The 12,769-nt window shown below is 40.0% G+C and overlaps 1 protein-coding gene across 1 annotated transcript; it reads left to right on the top strand.

Annotated features, from left to right (window-relative positions):
• Window positions 1-1,242: 1,242 nt before the first annotated feature.
• Window positions 1,243-12,437, top strand: MRPL15 (mitochondrial ribosomal protein L15). Its single transcript, XM_037379942.1, has 5 exons — window positions 1,243-1,399; window positions 3,759-3,916; window positions 6,570-6,735; window positions 7,279-7,402; window positions 8,632-12,437. The coding sequence occupies exons 1-5, from the start codon at window positions 1,301-1,303 to the stop codon at window positions 8,967-8,969; spliced, it is 885 nt and encodes a 294-aa protein (XP_037235839.1). The 5' UTR covers window positions 1,243-1,300; the 3' UTR covers window positions 8,970-12,437.
• Window positions 12,438-12,769: the final 332 nt, after the last annotated feature.

Here is a 12,769-nt window from a genome sequence, read left to right as displayed (position 1 = left end):
TATCTTAGGAATGATACTTTTCTACCTAATTTCAATGTTCTGCTTAGTGTAGTGACAGCTTTACAAGGCAAAGCATACTCTAAACTTACGTATTTTTCTCTGTCCTAGTGACCAAAAGGGACTTGGGTAAGATGGTTGTGCATACCAGCATTTCATGTGTATTGTTACATTGTAATTGTTAGTAATCTTTTCTGAAGGGGGTAAGAAGCTATACAGATTTCATACTGAAACATGAATTTCTGCAACGTGATTCCCATTTCACCCCTATTTACTCTCAGAACTGGCAGAGCTATTGGCTGACCTTTTCTCCAAGATGAAACCTGAAGCAGACATTCAACATGGAACTTTTTGTTCATCTTGTTTTCATCAAACAAGTTTCAGGACTGAAAGCAGGTATCACACTTAGGAGCATCAAGTGACTTTCACAACGGGAACCAGCCTTTCTGCTCTGTAACTTCTCAGCAGCAGCTTCTAGAATTCAGTTCTTCGCTCCAGTGAGCCTACCTCCACCAGCGGCATGCCCCCTCCACCAGAGAGTACCTGACTTCCCACCCGACCAATGTACCGATTGAAGCTGCTGTATGATTTTCCAGTAGGTCCACTTTTTGGATTAAAATAATTGAAGTGATCAAGTACTGCACCAGTACAAGGAAAAGCCTCTAATAATAATGCACGTTTCCAGTGAGTATCCACCTTCAAACGTTTTTGGTTGACGCAGGGCACGGTGGTTCCAGTTGCTCTGCGCGCTGCCGCCAGCTGTGTTCAGGTGCGGGCTGGCGGTTTGCGAGGCCTGGCGTTAAAGTACTCGGCTGAGATCTGTGTGAGGAACAGAAAAGCAGATACGGGAAAACGAAATGCGGTTTGGGACCTACGCCTAATCCGTTGGTATTCTTAGTTAACGCACGACTAAAAGGACGGATCCGTGTTCACCTGTAACCCTCCGCGCCTTCCCCGTTCTCCCAGGACGGCGGTGCGTGGCCGTCGGCCGGCCGGGATGCGGGAGGGCAGCCGGGCTCCATCCCCCCCCGCCGCCGGCCCGCAGGACGCCTCAGCCGCACCGCGCCCCTCGGCGGCCCCGGCCGCGCACGCCGCGCCTCTCCCCGCGCCGCGCCTCGGGCGCCCGTGAGCCCGGCGCCGGCTGGAGCGGCGGAGCCAGCGCCCCCCTCCGTCCGCACCCGCCCCGCCGGCGGGGCAGGCTGCGCGACACTGTTGGGAGGGCGCGGGAGGTGCGGTTTACGGTTCTGCCGTAAAGCAGCTCGCCCGCGCCACCCTTAGTGCTGCCCTTGGGAGGTGAGCGGATATGAGTGGGAATGGCGGGACCAAGGCCTTGGAGCTGCTGCGGTCGCTGCCCAGAGTTAGTCTGGCCAACCTAAGGCCCAGCCCGGGCTCCAAAAAGCGGGTGAGTGCCTGCAGCTTGTCGGGTGGGTGGCGGGCGCGCTTTCCCTGCGGCGGCGGGCCTCTACGTCGTCGTCGGGCATGCCCGGCCCCGGTGGCGGTTTCTTCGGGGCCTGTCACAGGCCTTTGGGGAGATAGTGGCAGGTCCCAGGAGAGCGGCCTGTGGCAGCGGGTGGCACTGCAGTGTGTGTTGGCCCTGTTCTTGCCCTTTGCGTGCCCTACAGCCGGTGCGTGTGGATGTCCTCTCGGAGGACTTGGCTGATGGGTGATCCTAGCGAAACCTCGGGGCCGTTGTTGGAAGGTGGGTGGAAATAGGAAAGTATGGAATAACGAATGTTTATGGGATGGGGTAATATGCCAGAAAAGGCAAGGAAGGTTAAAAGGTTTAAAAGGAAAAGGGTTGTGGTGCCAGCCACCGTTTCTTGTTACTATTGCTTTCTCAAAAACAAAACTAAATCTTCCCTGTCTCATTGTAAAGTGATAGACAAATAAAGGAAAGAAACCAGGAGGAACCCAATCTGGGGTGTGTGTGTCGGATATCTGTGTACAGGGGGATGAAGTTAAAGGGCTAAAGTCGTACGAATAGGGGACTGACAGGGGACTGTCCCTGCAGCACTTCCCTGTCAGTGCTCAGGGCTCCCTAGAGATGCCAACAGAGCTGGTGAGTGCTGCATAGTGGTAACCCCATAAACCTGTGACAAGACAACAGAATGGAAATTCTTCCCCCTACAGCTGTTGGGGTTCTGCTGTCAGGTTACTTCACTTGGAGATGTGAATGTCCATCTTGGCCAGGATCAATTTAAGGTAGAAGTAGCACTGTTCAGTGCTGGAGTGGTGATTCTTAAGGTTTTTCAAACTAATCCAGCCTCCAAAATGGTATTTTCAAGCTTAGCATTGAGAAGTTGAGAGATAGTCTGAACTTGCGATTTACTGGAGCTGATGCTTACCTGCCAGTGTCTGTCCTCGGGACTCTGTTTTTCAAGGTATCTGTTGGGTTTAGGAGAACATTATTTTTTTTTTAATCTTGAAAGTAGAAATTTTTGTACACTCATTCAGCCTTTAGCAAGTAACTTGCAACTCCATCTAAGAAATGAGCAATGTTTTCCCCATGCTGCTGCTGTTTGTCTTCCATTAGAAATTGTACAAGTGACCTCAGCTCTGTTTGTCTGGTTGTTTTGATTTTGGTGTCAGACAGCCTTATTCTCAAATAAGCAGATTTAACAGCATTTGTCTTCACAAACAGAAGTTGTATAAAAAAATTTTGATTGGCTCCTCCAACAGTCTAAAATCTGGTCAATGTACTGATTACATTACTTGTCAGTGAGCTTGTATTTACTAAAGTCATGGTGCAGTCTGGGGGGGGTGATGAGCAACTGCCAGAAAGGGTGGGTGTCCCTCTGCCACCAGGTGGTCACACCTGCTGTGTATTTCCTACCACTGCTAGAGGTTGTGCAGTGAGCCGAAGCAGGGAACTAAACCAGCAGAAAAATAGTTAGACAGAAGTTAGGTTTCATCTAGTTTAATTCCATTACCTGTCCAGCACAGGGCCCCACAACTGCTTGTGTCAGCACAAGAGACACTGAGTAAAGCAGCATAGTGCGTGGGCTGGGGACAACTCAACTTCCTTTGGTGACTGGGATAGTCTAGTCTAGCTTCTGATGTATGTCTGTACTGACTCTTGTACCAATATTTCAGTGCACATTAAGTACTCCATAACTTTGGAAAACCTACGGACACAATAAAGAGCATGAAGCATCAAATTTTAGGTCTTTACGGTGTTAGGCTAGTAATCAAATACCATGTTGTAAAGAGCAGTTTTCAGACCTGAGTTTTACTCAGTATTCTGGCTGCAGTCTAACTGCATATAGCAATTTGTGGGATCACGGTGCTTGAAGTTTGGTTATTTGAATGTTGAATAAAAAAAAAAAGAGAAATTGAAGAGGCTTACTGTAGCCTGTTTAATAATTATTTACATTGTTATTGATCCAGCAGTGACTGTGCTGCAACTTAACAAAAGTTAGCTTATAAGCAGTACAAATACTGTTCAGAACGCATTGCTTCACATATCTCTAGTGACTGATTCACACTGAGGAACTCTGGAAAATAACAAATGTGTGAATTGTGTTGTGCAGATAAGAGACTGGTTAGCAATGTGACATTGCTCCTTCCACATGTGTTCACACTCCAGTAAATGGTAGCTTAAATGGGAAAAACTTTGTAAGATCAAATGGATCTATCTCTTAATTTTTCCTCAAGGATCAGCATTTTGCTTAGCTGTTCATATCTCTGAAATCATGTTTTAGAGATGCTTATCTCCAAAATCATTGACTAAATGTATCAATGTATCATTGATTGTTTTCAAGGAGAGAAGACGTGGCCGTGGAAGATATGGAGGTAGGAAGTGTGGTCGAGGTCATAAAGGAGAAAGACAAAGAGGAAATCGCCCCCGATTAGGCTTTGAGGGTGGTCAAACTCCGTTTTACTTGGCCATACCAAAATATGGGTTTAATGAGGGACATAGGTAAGTTTCTTCACATTTACCTGGAAATTGATCATTGTCTGCTTTTCTTGATCTTCCTTCTGAAGCTAGAAGCCAATATGCCAAAACAGGCCTAACTGAAAGTGAGCTATTCCTCTCAGATTGTTAGCTTCCTTAACAACAGCATCTCCCACTTCTTCTGAGATTATTTTTTTAATGAATTCACTCATTTTCTGTTACTTCACAGCTCTGCTTATTTGTACTTTTCTTTGCATAATCCTGCATCTGTAGCAGGCTACCCTTCCTTCTACAGCTGAGTGCGATTCTTCTCTGAGACCACTCCTCTGTACATGTTTGTTTCTCTCTTTGCCTGCCTGCACAGCGGGTAACATGCTGAACTGACTGGGAACAGGCCCATTGACTCAAGTGAGCATGTTAAGCATGGAAGTGTAATGCAAAGCCTTGCTTTGTTATTTCTGTTAGCTTTATTCATGTGAAGCTCTGATCTGCTGCTAGCCAAACAATTCTGCTTCTTTTCATGACTCTACTTTTTTAGTCCTGCAACACTGCAGTCTTTGTCTGTACTCCACCTGTTCCACCTAGGATTTTAACAAGCTCTTTAATATCAAATCTCCTGGATGAGGCCATGAAGTCATCTTTCACCATTGTTCTCCTCAGGTGCTGGGACTGGTTTGACGCTTTTGTCCTCTTTTCACACCCTGTTTGTTTGTTCTGTGTCCATCTTCCAGCTTTTTAATTTTTAAAATTATTCATCTAACGTGTCTTGTCTGCAGTCACTGTTCTTAGCTGGAGAGCTGTATGCTGGTGTTTTATTAATTTCCTTCACTTATATTGATGATTACAAAACTGGTTTTTAATTTTTTGTTGTTGTTTAAAGCTGGTTTTGTTTCCTAGGATAGCATGTATGTTACCTGGGTCAGTAATCATTTTGTTGCTTTTAGGTATGATCGTGAAAACTTCTGTACCTGTATGGTGCTGTTACAGGCAAAACATGCCACACTTAGCAGACAGTTCAAGAATAAAAAGATAAATATGTGTGTGTTTGTGAATTGTTAAACTTGCAGGTTGATTTCATGTTTCATTTGCTGATATAACTTCATCAAATAGCTGTGCATTTTTATATTTGCATTCTTTATGCATGCAGTATAACTTGCAGACCTGTACTGGTTGCTAAACATTTTCTCTGTGAGTCTTACTAATTTTGAAGTTCAAACTCTATTTCCAAGTACTGTCATTGCCTCCTGTTTGTTTAAGTTACTCTCAAGAGTAAATGAGAAAAAATTTCCATAGCTGAAGACAAGAGTTTAGATTTGCAGTCCTACAAAGGAAACACTGCAGAATGCAGACACTGAGCTTCTTGTGTTAACAGTGGTTACGAGTTCATGAATTACCAATAGCAAAAATCCAGGCTTCTGCAGTGACAAGAAATTAGTAGGGTCTTGCTGTTTTTAACCAGATCTGACAGCATTTGGAAACAAAAAAAAATACTCCAATTTCTTTTCAATGTTTGCAGAATTTCAGTGTCATCTATTGTAAATGTTTGTCTAGTGAACATTGAAAGTGTACTTCAGAGGCGCTATCATGGCAGGATGGGAGTATGCTGAGCAATGTCCCTGCCTGTTTATCTTCACCTCCTTCTTTCTGTCTACAGTAGTGTTCCTCCACTTCTTGAACTTCTCCTTTCTTAAGAGCTGTCTGATGGTGTAAATTCTGTTGTTTTTCTTTCTTATTTAGCTTGCCAATAACAGAGATAAGCTCTCAGTTTTTCTGCTACCACACACAAATTTCCTGTAGTGGTGGTCAAACCGATTGTATGAGAAAGCTTTGAGCATCAGTGTAAGTTATGTGCAGTAGCTATAGACATTGGGATGGGGAAAACTGTTCTAAGGATCGGTTTGTGTAGTAAAGTTAGAACTTCATAAAATGCAGTAGTTTCTGCTGAAGCTGATGGCTATTGACAAAATACTCCAACTTCCTTTGGGGGTATGGGTCAGTATGCATTTTCTCGATACTTCTCTTCCTTTGTGGTATTTTGAGGAACATTCCATTCGGTACTTGTGAGATGTCAGGTACAGTGGTAATAGACTAAAATATCTTGTTGGATATAGGCAAACTATGCAGGAGCACATACAGGGTTGGGCAGATAGTCTTTGACTAAATTTGTATGGGAGGAGAGGCTATATTTGGTTTTGATTGTGGTTTATTTAGGGTTTTTTGCTTGGATTTCCTGAATGAAATTTTCAGTGAAGCTACCAAGCTGGACTCACTTTGAAGAAGGTAGTTATTTACAATCTAGTTGAGTTACCAAGAAATGCTGACGTTTTGATTTCTTCATCTTTTTAGCTTCCTTAAACCAGTCAACAAGTAGAGAGGTATTCTGGAGTAAATTGAGCTCAGCAACAGCAAAATAATTAATATATTGGAGGGGGTGTGTGTGTGACCAACCTGAAGGCATAATGGAGTCTTGGCCTGTGACTAGGGCTTGTATTTGCATTAAATTAAACTTAAAATTTTGGTTTATGGATAGGTGCGTTTTAAACACTTACTTGGTAATTTTAAGAGTAGGTAGAAAACAAAATATTATGTGTTGTGCCTTGGTTAACTAGTTCCTGTTGACGCTTCAGTGTTTGAAATTTTTCATTGTTTTGTTTGTTTTCTGTGTTCCTCTCCCCAGCCTCAGACGGCAGTATCAACCGCTCAGTCTTCAGAGGCTGCAGTACCTGATCGATTTGGGTAGAGTTGACCCCACACAGCCAATTGACTTAACACAGCTCACTAACGCCAGAGGTGTAACAGTGCAGCCTCTCAAAAGGGATTATGGCGTCCAGCTGGTGGAGGAGGTATACATGCAAGATGCTTATTACCTCGGGCAGTATAAAAGCTTGGGTTTTCTGTTTTTCCATGCCAGGCAGTCAGGTTGTCCTTCTCATGTTTTGGGAGCAACTTTGCTTTTCTAAATCGCTTTGCTGTGGGATGTTATGATGATAACCCCGCTAGAGGGCACTGTGGATTTGCAAAAAAAAAAAACCCAAAAACAAACCAAAACCCAAAACAAACGAAACCCCAGTATGATGTTTTAAGACCTGAGACACTACAGAAATTGCAGATAAGAAGCATGTAACAAGAGGTTAAAGTATTTGACAACAGAAGACTAGAATATGCTGAAAGAAATGTGTGAATATTTTTTGGACAGGCAAAGGGTTTTTTTCATTCAATCTGGGTGACTGAGCGAGAGCAGTTTGGTTACCTGTCTTGATGCAGGGAACAGACAAATCATAATACTTTGCAGGATTTCACGTTTCTTAAAATTTTGCAGAGAGGAATAAGTGTATGTCCTAAAATACTCATTTTAATGTTACTCTGATTTGTGTTGAAATTTACAGGGCGCTGATATTTTTTCAGCAAAAGTAAATATTGAAGTGCAGAGGGCATCTGAATTAGCAATTGCAGCCATAGAAAAAAATGGAGGTGTGGTAACAACAGCATTTTATGATCCGAGGAGTCTGGGTAAGAATTCCTTTCCATTTCTGCCTCTCTTTCTCTCTGAATGTGCAAAGATTAAATGATCCAAATAAAAGTTTCAAATATAGTTCTTCTGGAAAATCATCCACTTTTTCTCTTCTAAAAGCTTCAACAACACACTGTTACACAAATGTTGAACTGTAATGCATTCAGTTTTGCTTTTATTAACCATTTGCTTGTTCAGCCCTACCAGTGTTAGCAGTCATTTACCAGTCAGCCAATTAAAGAAATCCAAGTAGCTTTATAAACAGAGTAACTCATAAAAGATTGTTTCTTTGAATATTTGTCTTCCAACTTTCTCATGTGTTTAATAATACTTAAGAAAACTGGGGGGGGGGGAGGGGCAGAATTAGGTTTAAAACCCACTGTGGATATTTCTGGTTTTAATTTAAAATAATTTTCTAGTTGAAGTGAGGAAATAACCGAGTTACAGAAGCTCAGAATCATTCCAGTCAAAATGGCTATTGTTTTCAGAACACTTTCACTGAAGAATGAGGCTTTGCTTTGCTTGAGGCTGCATCCTGCCTAATATTCATTCATGCAGGTTTTATTGACAATAATGGAGCTTTCATGTGTGAATGAGGCTGAGAACAAGAGGAATAGACATTTTTAGTTTGCAAAATGTGTTACTCTGGAGTGATAAAAGTCCTTTTTTTCCAGTCCAGAAAACAATAAAAATACTAAGGTTAAAAGGATCTGGAGTGTAATTTGCCAAATTCAGTAAAACTTGAGGAGAAGATAGTCTTCACAAACGGCTAGATAGATGCATGTGCCATTGATTCTTCATTTAAAAATATTTATAGAAACACTACATTTGACATTTGTTGGTACACTATGTAAATAGCCGTGCAAATGTGTTTCTTCTAACCTGGAAGTCAGTCCTTTAAATATATGAAGGCATCTATTTTAGTTATTGTATCTTTCCAAAGTAGGTATTCTAAATGCATTAGAAGTAACGATTCATCCAGGTTGTCATTATAAATACCAGTTAAAACAGAGTTGTTTGTTTGGTTAAGTGAAACTTATGAACCACTATCTTGTTCTGAATAAGAATAACTTAAGCCAAGAAATACAGGGTTCTGCTTGATACTTTTTAATAATAAGAGTTCAATAATTTATGTGGCACAAAGTACTAAATAAAGATATTAAATGACACCTTCTTAAATATGTATTGTAAAGCATACTATCTAATTTTCTTTCATGTTTGCCCACAGAAATTTTATGTAAGCCAGTAGTATTTTTTCTGCGTGGCCAGCCTATTCCAAAGCGAATGCTTCCACCTGAAGATCTAGTGCGTTACTACACTGATGCCAGGAATCGTGGGTACCTGGCAGATCCATCTAAGGTTGCAGAAGCCAGGCTTGAACTTGCCAAGAAATACGGCTATGTCTTACCAGACATAACTAAGGATGAACTCTTCAAAATGTTAAGCTCACGCAAGGATCCCAGACAGATATTTTTTGGTCTTGCTCCAGGATGGATCGTGAACATGGCAGACAAGAAAATTCTAAAACCAACTGATGAGAGTCTGTTAAAATACTATAGCTCATGAATTCAGCACTGGAGACAACTGCAGGTGTACAGGAAACATCTGGGTATGAAATAATGGATATGAAGTGGTGTTTGGTTTTTTTAAGACTCCTGTTATACTAGGCAAAACATAAATTTTTGTTTATGTAATCTTCTGGTGTAGCTCTTGACTTCTTTATTTTCATAACACAGTGTATGAAAAGTTCACATTTGGAAACAGCATAGACTCTGACATAAATGTGTGTTCGGGCACTTTCTCTTGTGATTATTTGCCAGGGTTTGGAGACTGTTTTTTTCAGACAGAATGTTTCCAAGTTGCATTTATTTCAGGGGATGATTTGACCTACAAGTTCATTCAAAGAATAACTTGACCTAAAAATTAGTTAATATCTTTCCCTCCCTCAATTTAAAATTTGAAACATGGCTGTATAAAATTAGTATTAGTTTTACAATCATATTACATAATGTTACAATTGATGTTTTGGAAAATTATATCTTGATATACCTCTAAGAGATAGACCATCTGGTTTTGGATGGGGAAAATTACAAACCCAACCAGAAATAACAAAATACAGAAGGATTCATTAACCTCTTCAATTCCATAGCAATGTTTTGGATTTTGCCACTACCATCAATAGCTCTAGAGCTTAAGAAGTCTTCATTTTGTCTTACTCTTTCAGATGGAATTGAGAAAGACAGCAGTTTTAGTTTAAAAGAGACTTTGTTTAAAAAAAAGTTTAAAAGGACTTTTAAACTTTTTGTGCAGTTTAAAAGAACTTTCTATCTAAATTTGGAGGGGAAAAAATGATGGCCATCTTAAATCAATGGCTTTTATTATTCAAACAAAATTTAAAACTTGTCCAGACACAAATATAATGTCATTAATAAAAGTGCATAGCAGAATCCAGAATCAATGAATATTAAGACAGTGACAGTAGATTGTGGTGGGGATTGTAGATGGGGATGTGGTGGACAGAGTGCACAATTAGGATTCAGCTTTCAGCTTGATCACAGTTTGCATATGTAACAGCGGACAAATGAATTTAGATTTTGCGAAAAGTTATGAACAGATTGGTTTTATGGGAAGCAGTATTTTAATTAACTCTGACTTGATATACTCTTGAAAATCATTTTCCAGCAAATGTTTGTTTTATCAATCTCTCCAGAATACTGTGTTATTACTATGCAAGAGTATTCTAGGTTTCATGCAGAAGCTTAGGATTGGGCACTTCGGATGATAAACCAAGCAGTAAATTGAAAGATGAGAGAGGAAATTAATTACCAGAATTTGCTCTGATTCCTCAGAAGTTAATGAGATGCTTCATTAAAGTTCATGTAATTGTGGAAGCTGAATTTGGCTTTAAAGTAGGGATAATTTGATTATTAGGGTGCAGGAAACAGGCCGGAAGACCAGAACACAAGAAGTCTTGCTTTGCAATTTTTGTTTGTGCCCTTGGAAGTGCTACTGACAGTTTCCTGTAGCTGCCAAACCGTCCCATCTCCTAGGGAAAGCCCTCTGAGTGCCAGAATCTCCTGTTTCTCCTGTATGACACCTGTATTTTGCTGGTGTGCCATGGAGGGGGAGGGGGAAAGAAAAAAAAATTACAAAATAACCTTGTTTTTCTTTCAGAGAATAAGAAAAGGCAGATGAATTTTTTTGTTGGTGTTTGTTAACCAACCCAGATTTTTGCTTCATTCAACAAACTACCTTTTCAATTAACATGAACATCTGTAATCACAAAACAAAATAAAACAAGTCTTCTATTCTTGTGCTGATTAAATAACCTGAAATCCAGAGATTAACATTGGAAAGTCACTGATTTTTGACAATTTTACTTTTCAGCTTCTGTTGTTTGTTGTTAATGTGTGTTAGATGCTATCAGCAATGGTTGTTCTCCTGACTTGTGGTTTAAGTATAGGTGAAACAGCAAAACAACACCAATATAAAATTGGATTGTGAATAACAGGAATTCAGTCTTAGTGGCGTTAACATTCATATTTTATAAGGTGCACAACACTGTTTTGGCACATTAAGAATAACACCATGTGCCAAAAAAAGTATAGCTAGTGCTAACTTGAATGTGAAGTAAATAACTTTCTCACTTTAGATGTATCCTGTTCTGCATCCTGATGATTGTTGGTTTGGAACCTTAAATGACAAGCAATATATTTTTTTTTAACCTTTTTTTTTCTTTCTTTTTGTTATTACAATACTACTGCCTCCATTTGGGAAGGAGTTGGAGCGGGGGGAAGAGTATTTATTGCCTTCCCTTATTTGTGCCATAATGTTTCTGTTTTTATGAATCAATTCACAATTGTATTTTGTGGAGGTGGTGGTACTCAACAGGAAAGCTACTTAACTGGAAGTGAAGAAGGAAGTTAGTCATATTAGTGAAGACCAGAAGACAAAAGTGTTTATGTATCATTGTGTATTTTTGGGAGGAGAAGAGGGGGAAAGCAACTTTGTTTCCACTCCTGCTCTTTGTATTAAAATGAACAAATTGGTCTTGGCAATTTTTTTCCCTAAATCAACTTCTTTGATACACACACGCATGCATGCGCTGGTTTCGGTAGGTTTCTAAATGGTTTTCAGGTGAAAGGGTAACTTGGATAAAATGATAACAGTGAAAGAAAGAATGAAAACAGGAAACAGATGTCTGGTGACGTTGAGGGATTGGATAGCACTTATTCAGTGAACGACATCTTAGTCACAAGGCAGCTGTATCCTGGCTCTGATACTATAACACTACAAATACCTTGGAGCCGAAACAGCCACGTTCCGCAAAATCCGGTCATTCTACTTTATAAAGGTGATCTTTTATCATCTTGTAATTGGAGAGGGCAAGAAGGGCTATATGTTGCTTTATTTAAAATATGCAATGCTTGTCTTTTTTTTTTTTTTTTTTTTTTTCTTCTTCTCCTTCTCTGTTTATGGTAGCTAGTATTTCATAATGGTTGTTATGATTTTTATTTACTAGTGAAAAAAGTGGCAAGGCTGTAGAGGATTTCCTGTTCATTTTATCTTGTCAGGAACACAAATCTCCTGGCGACCCAATACAGAATTATCAAAAACAGGAGTTATTGACAAGGTTTCTAATAAACCCCTAATAAGCAGCCTCCCAATGGACTGATGATTATGTGAGGGTTAGGCTCATTGATGCAAGACTGTAAGCCAGCACTGGCATCTCAGGCCATTCTCTTCACTTAAGAATATGTATAATGTTTTCATGTTCATGAGAGAAATGATTGCCTTGGATATCCTGTTTTGATAGGGGGTTTTCGTATGCAACAGTGTATTACACAGCAAGAAACACCTAGTCTGCTGTAAGCAGAAAAGAATTATCAAGTAGCTGAGGAAAAGAAATGTTATTTGTGCCATAAAATATTGAAAGCCATATCAATTTTTATTGACATCATACTTTTAAATAGTTCCTTGATAAAACTGATTAAATGTGAGACTGCAATCAAAATAAAGGCCTCTGAGCAAGTATATACCTTGTTATATCATAACTTGATAATTAGAAATATTCTGTTTCTTATGACAGACTCTACTAACAGCAACCTTCCAATGCTATACTTGCAGGTGACTGACTGCAGACTTGAAATAAAGCAAGTTAAAATAGATGCATTTTCCATTTCACTTATGTACAACAAAGTCATGCTAGTGCTTAATTCATTATACTTCATATTTAGTGTTCATGTTTAACAACCAAAAACTGATCGTACCATTCGCTGATTCCTAAACAGGAATAAATGAATAAAATGGTGGCCCTGATCTGAATCTTCACTGGCAGTGTGCCAACATTGTTTTGACATTCAAGC

The sequence above is a fragment of the Falco rusticolus genome, chromosome 3 (genome assembly GCF_015220075.1).
Source record: "Falco rusticolus isolate bFalRus1 chromosome 3, bFalRus1.pri, whole genome shotgun sequence".
NCBI lineage: Eukaryota > Metazoa > Chordata > Aves > Falconiformes > Falconidae > Falco > Falco rusticolus.
This window is presented reverse-complemented; position numbering and strand designations above follow the sequence as displayed.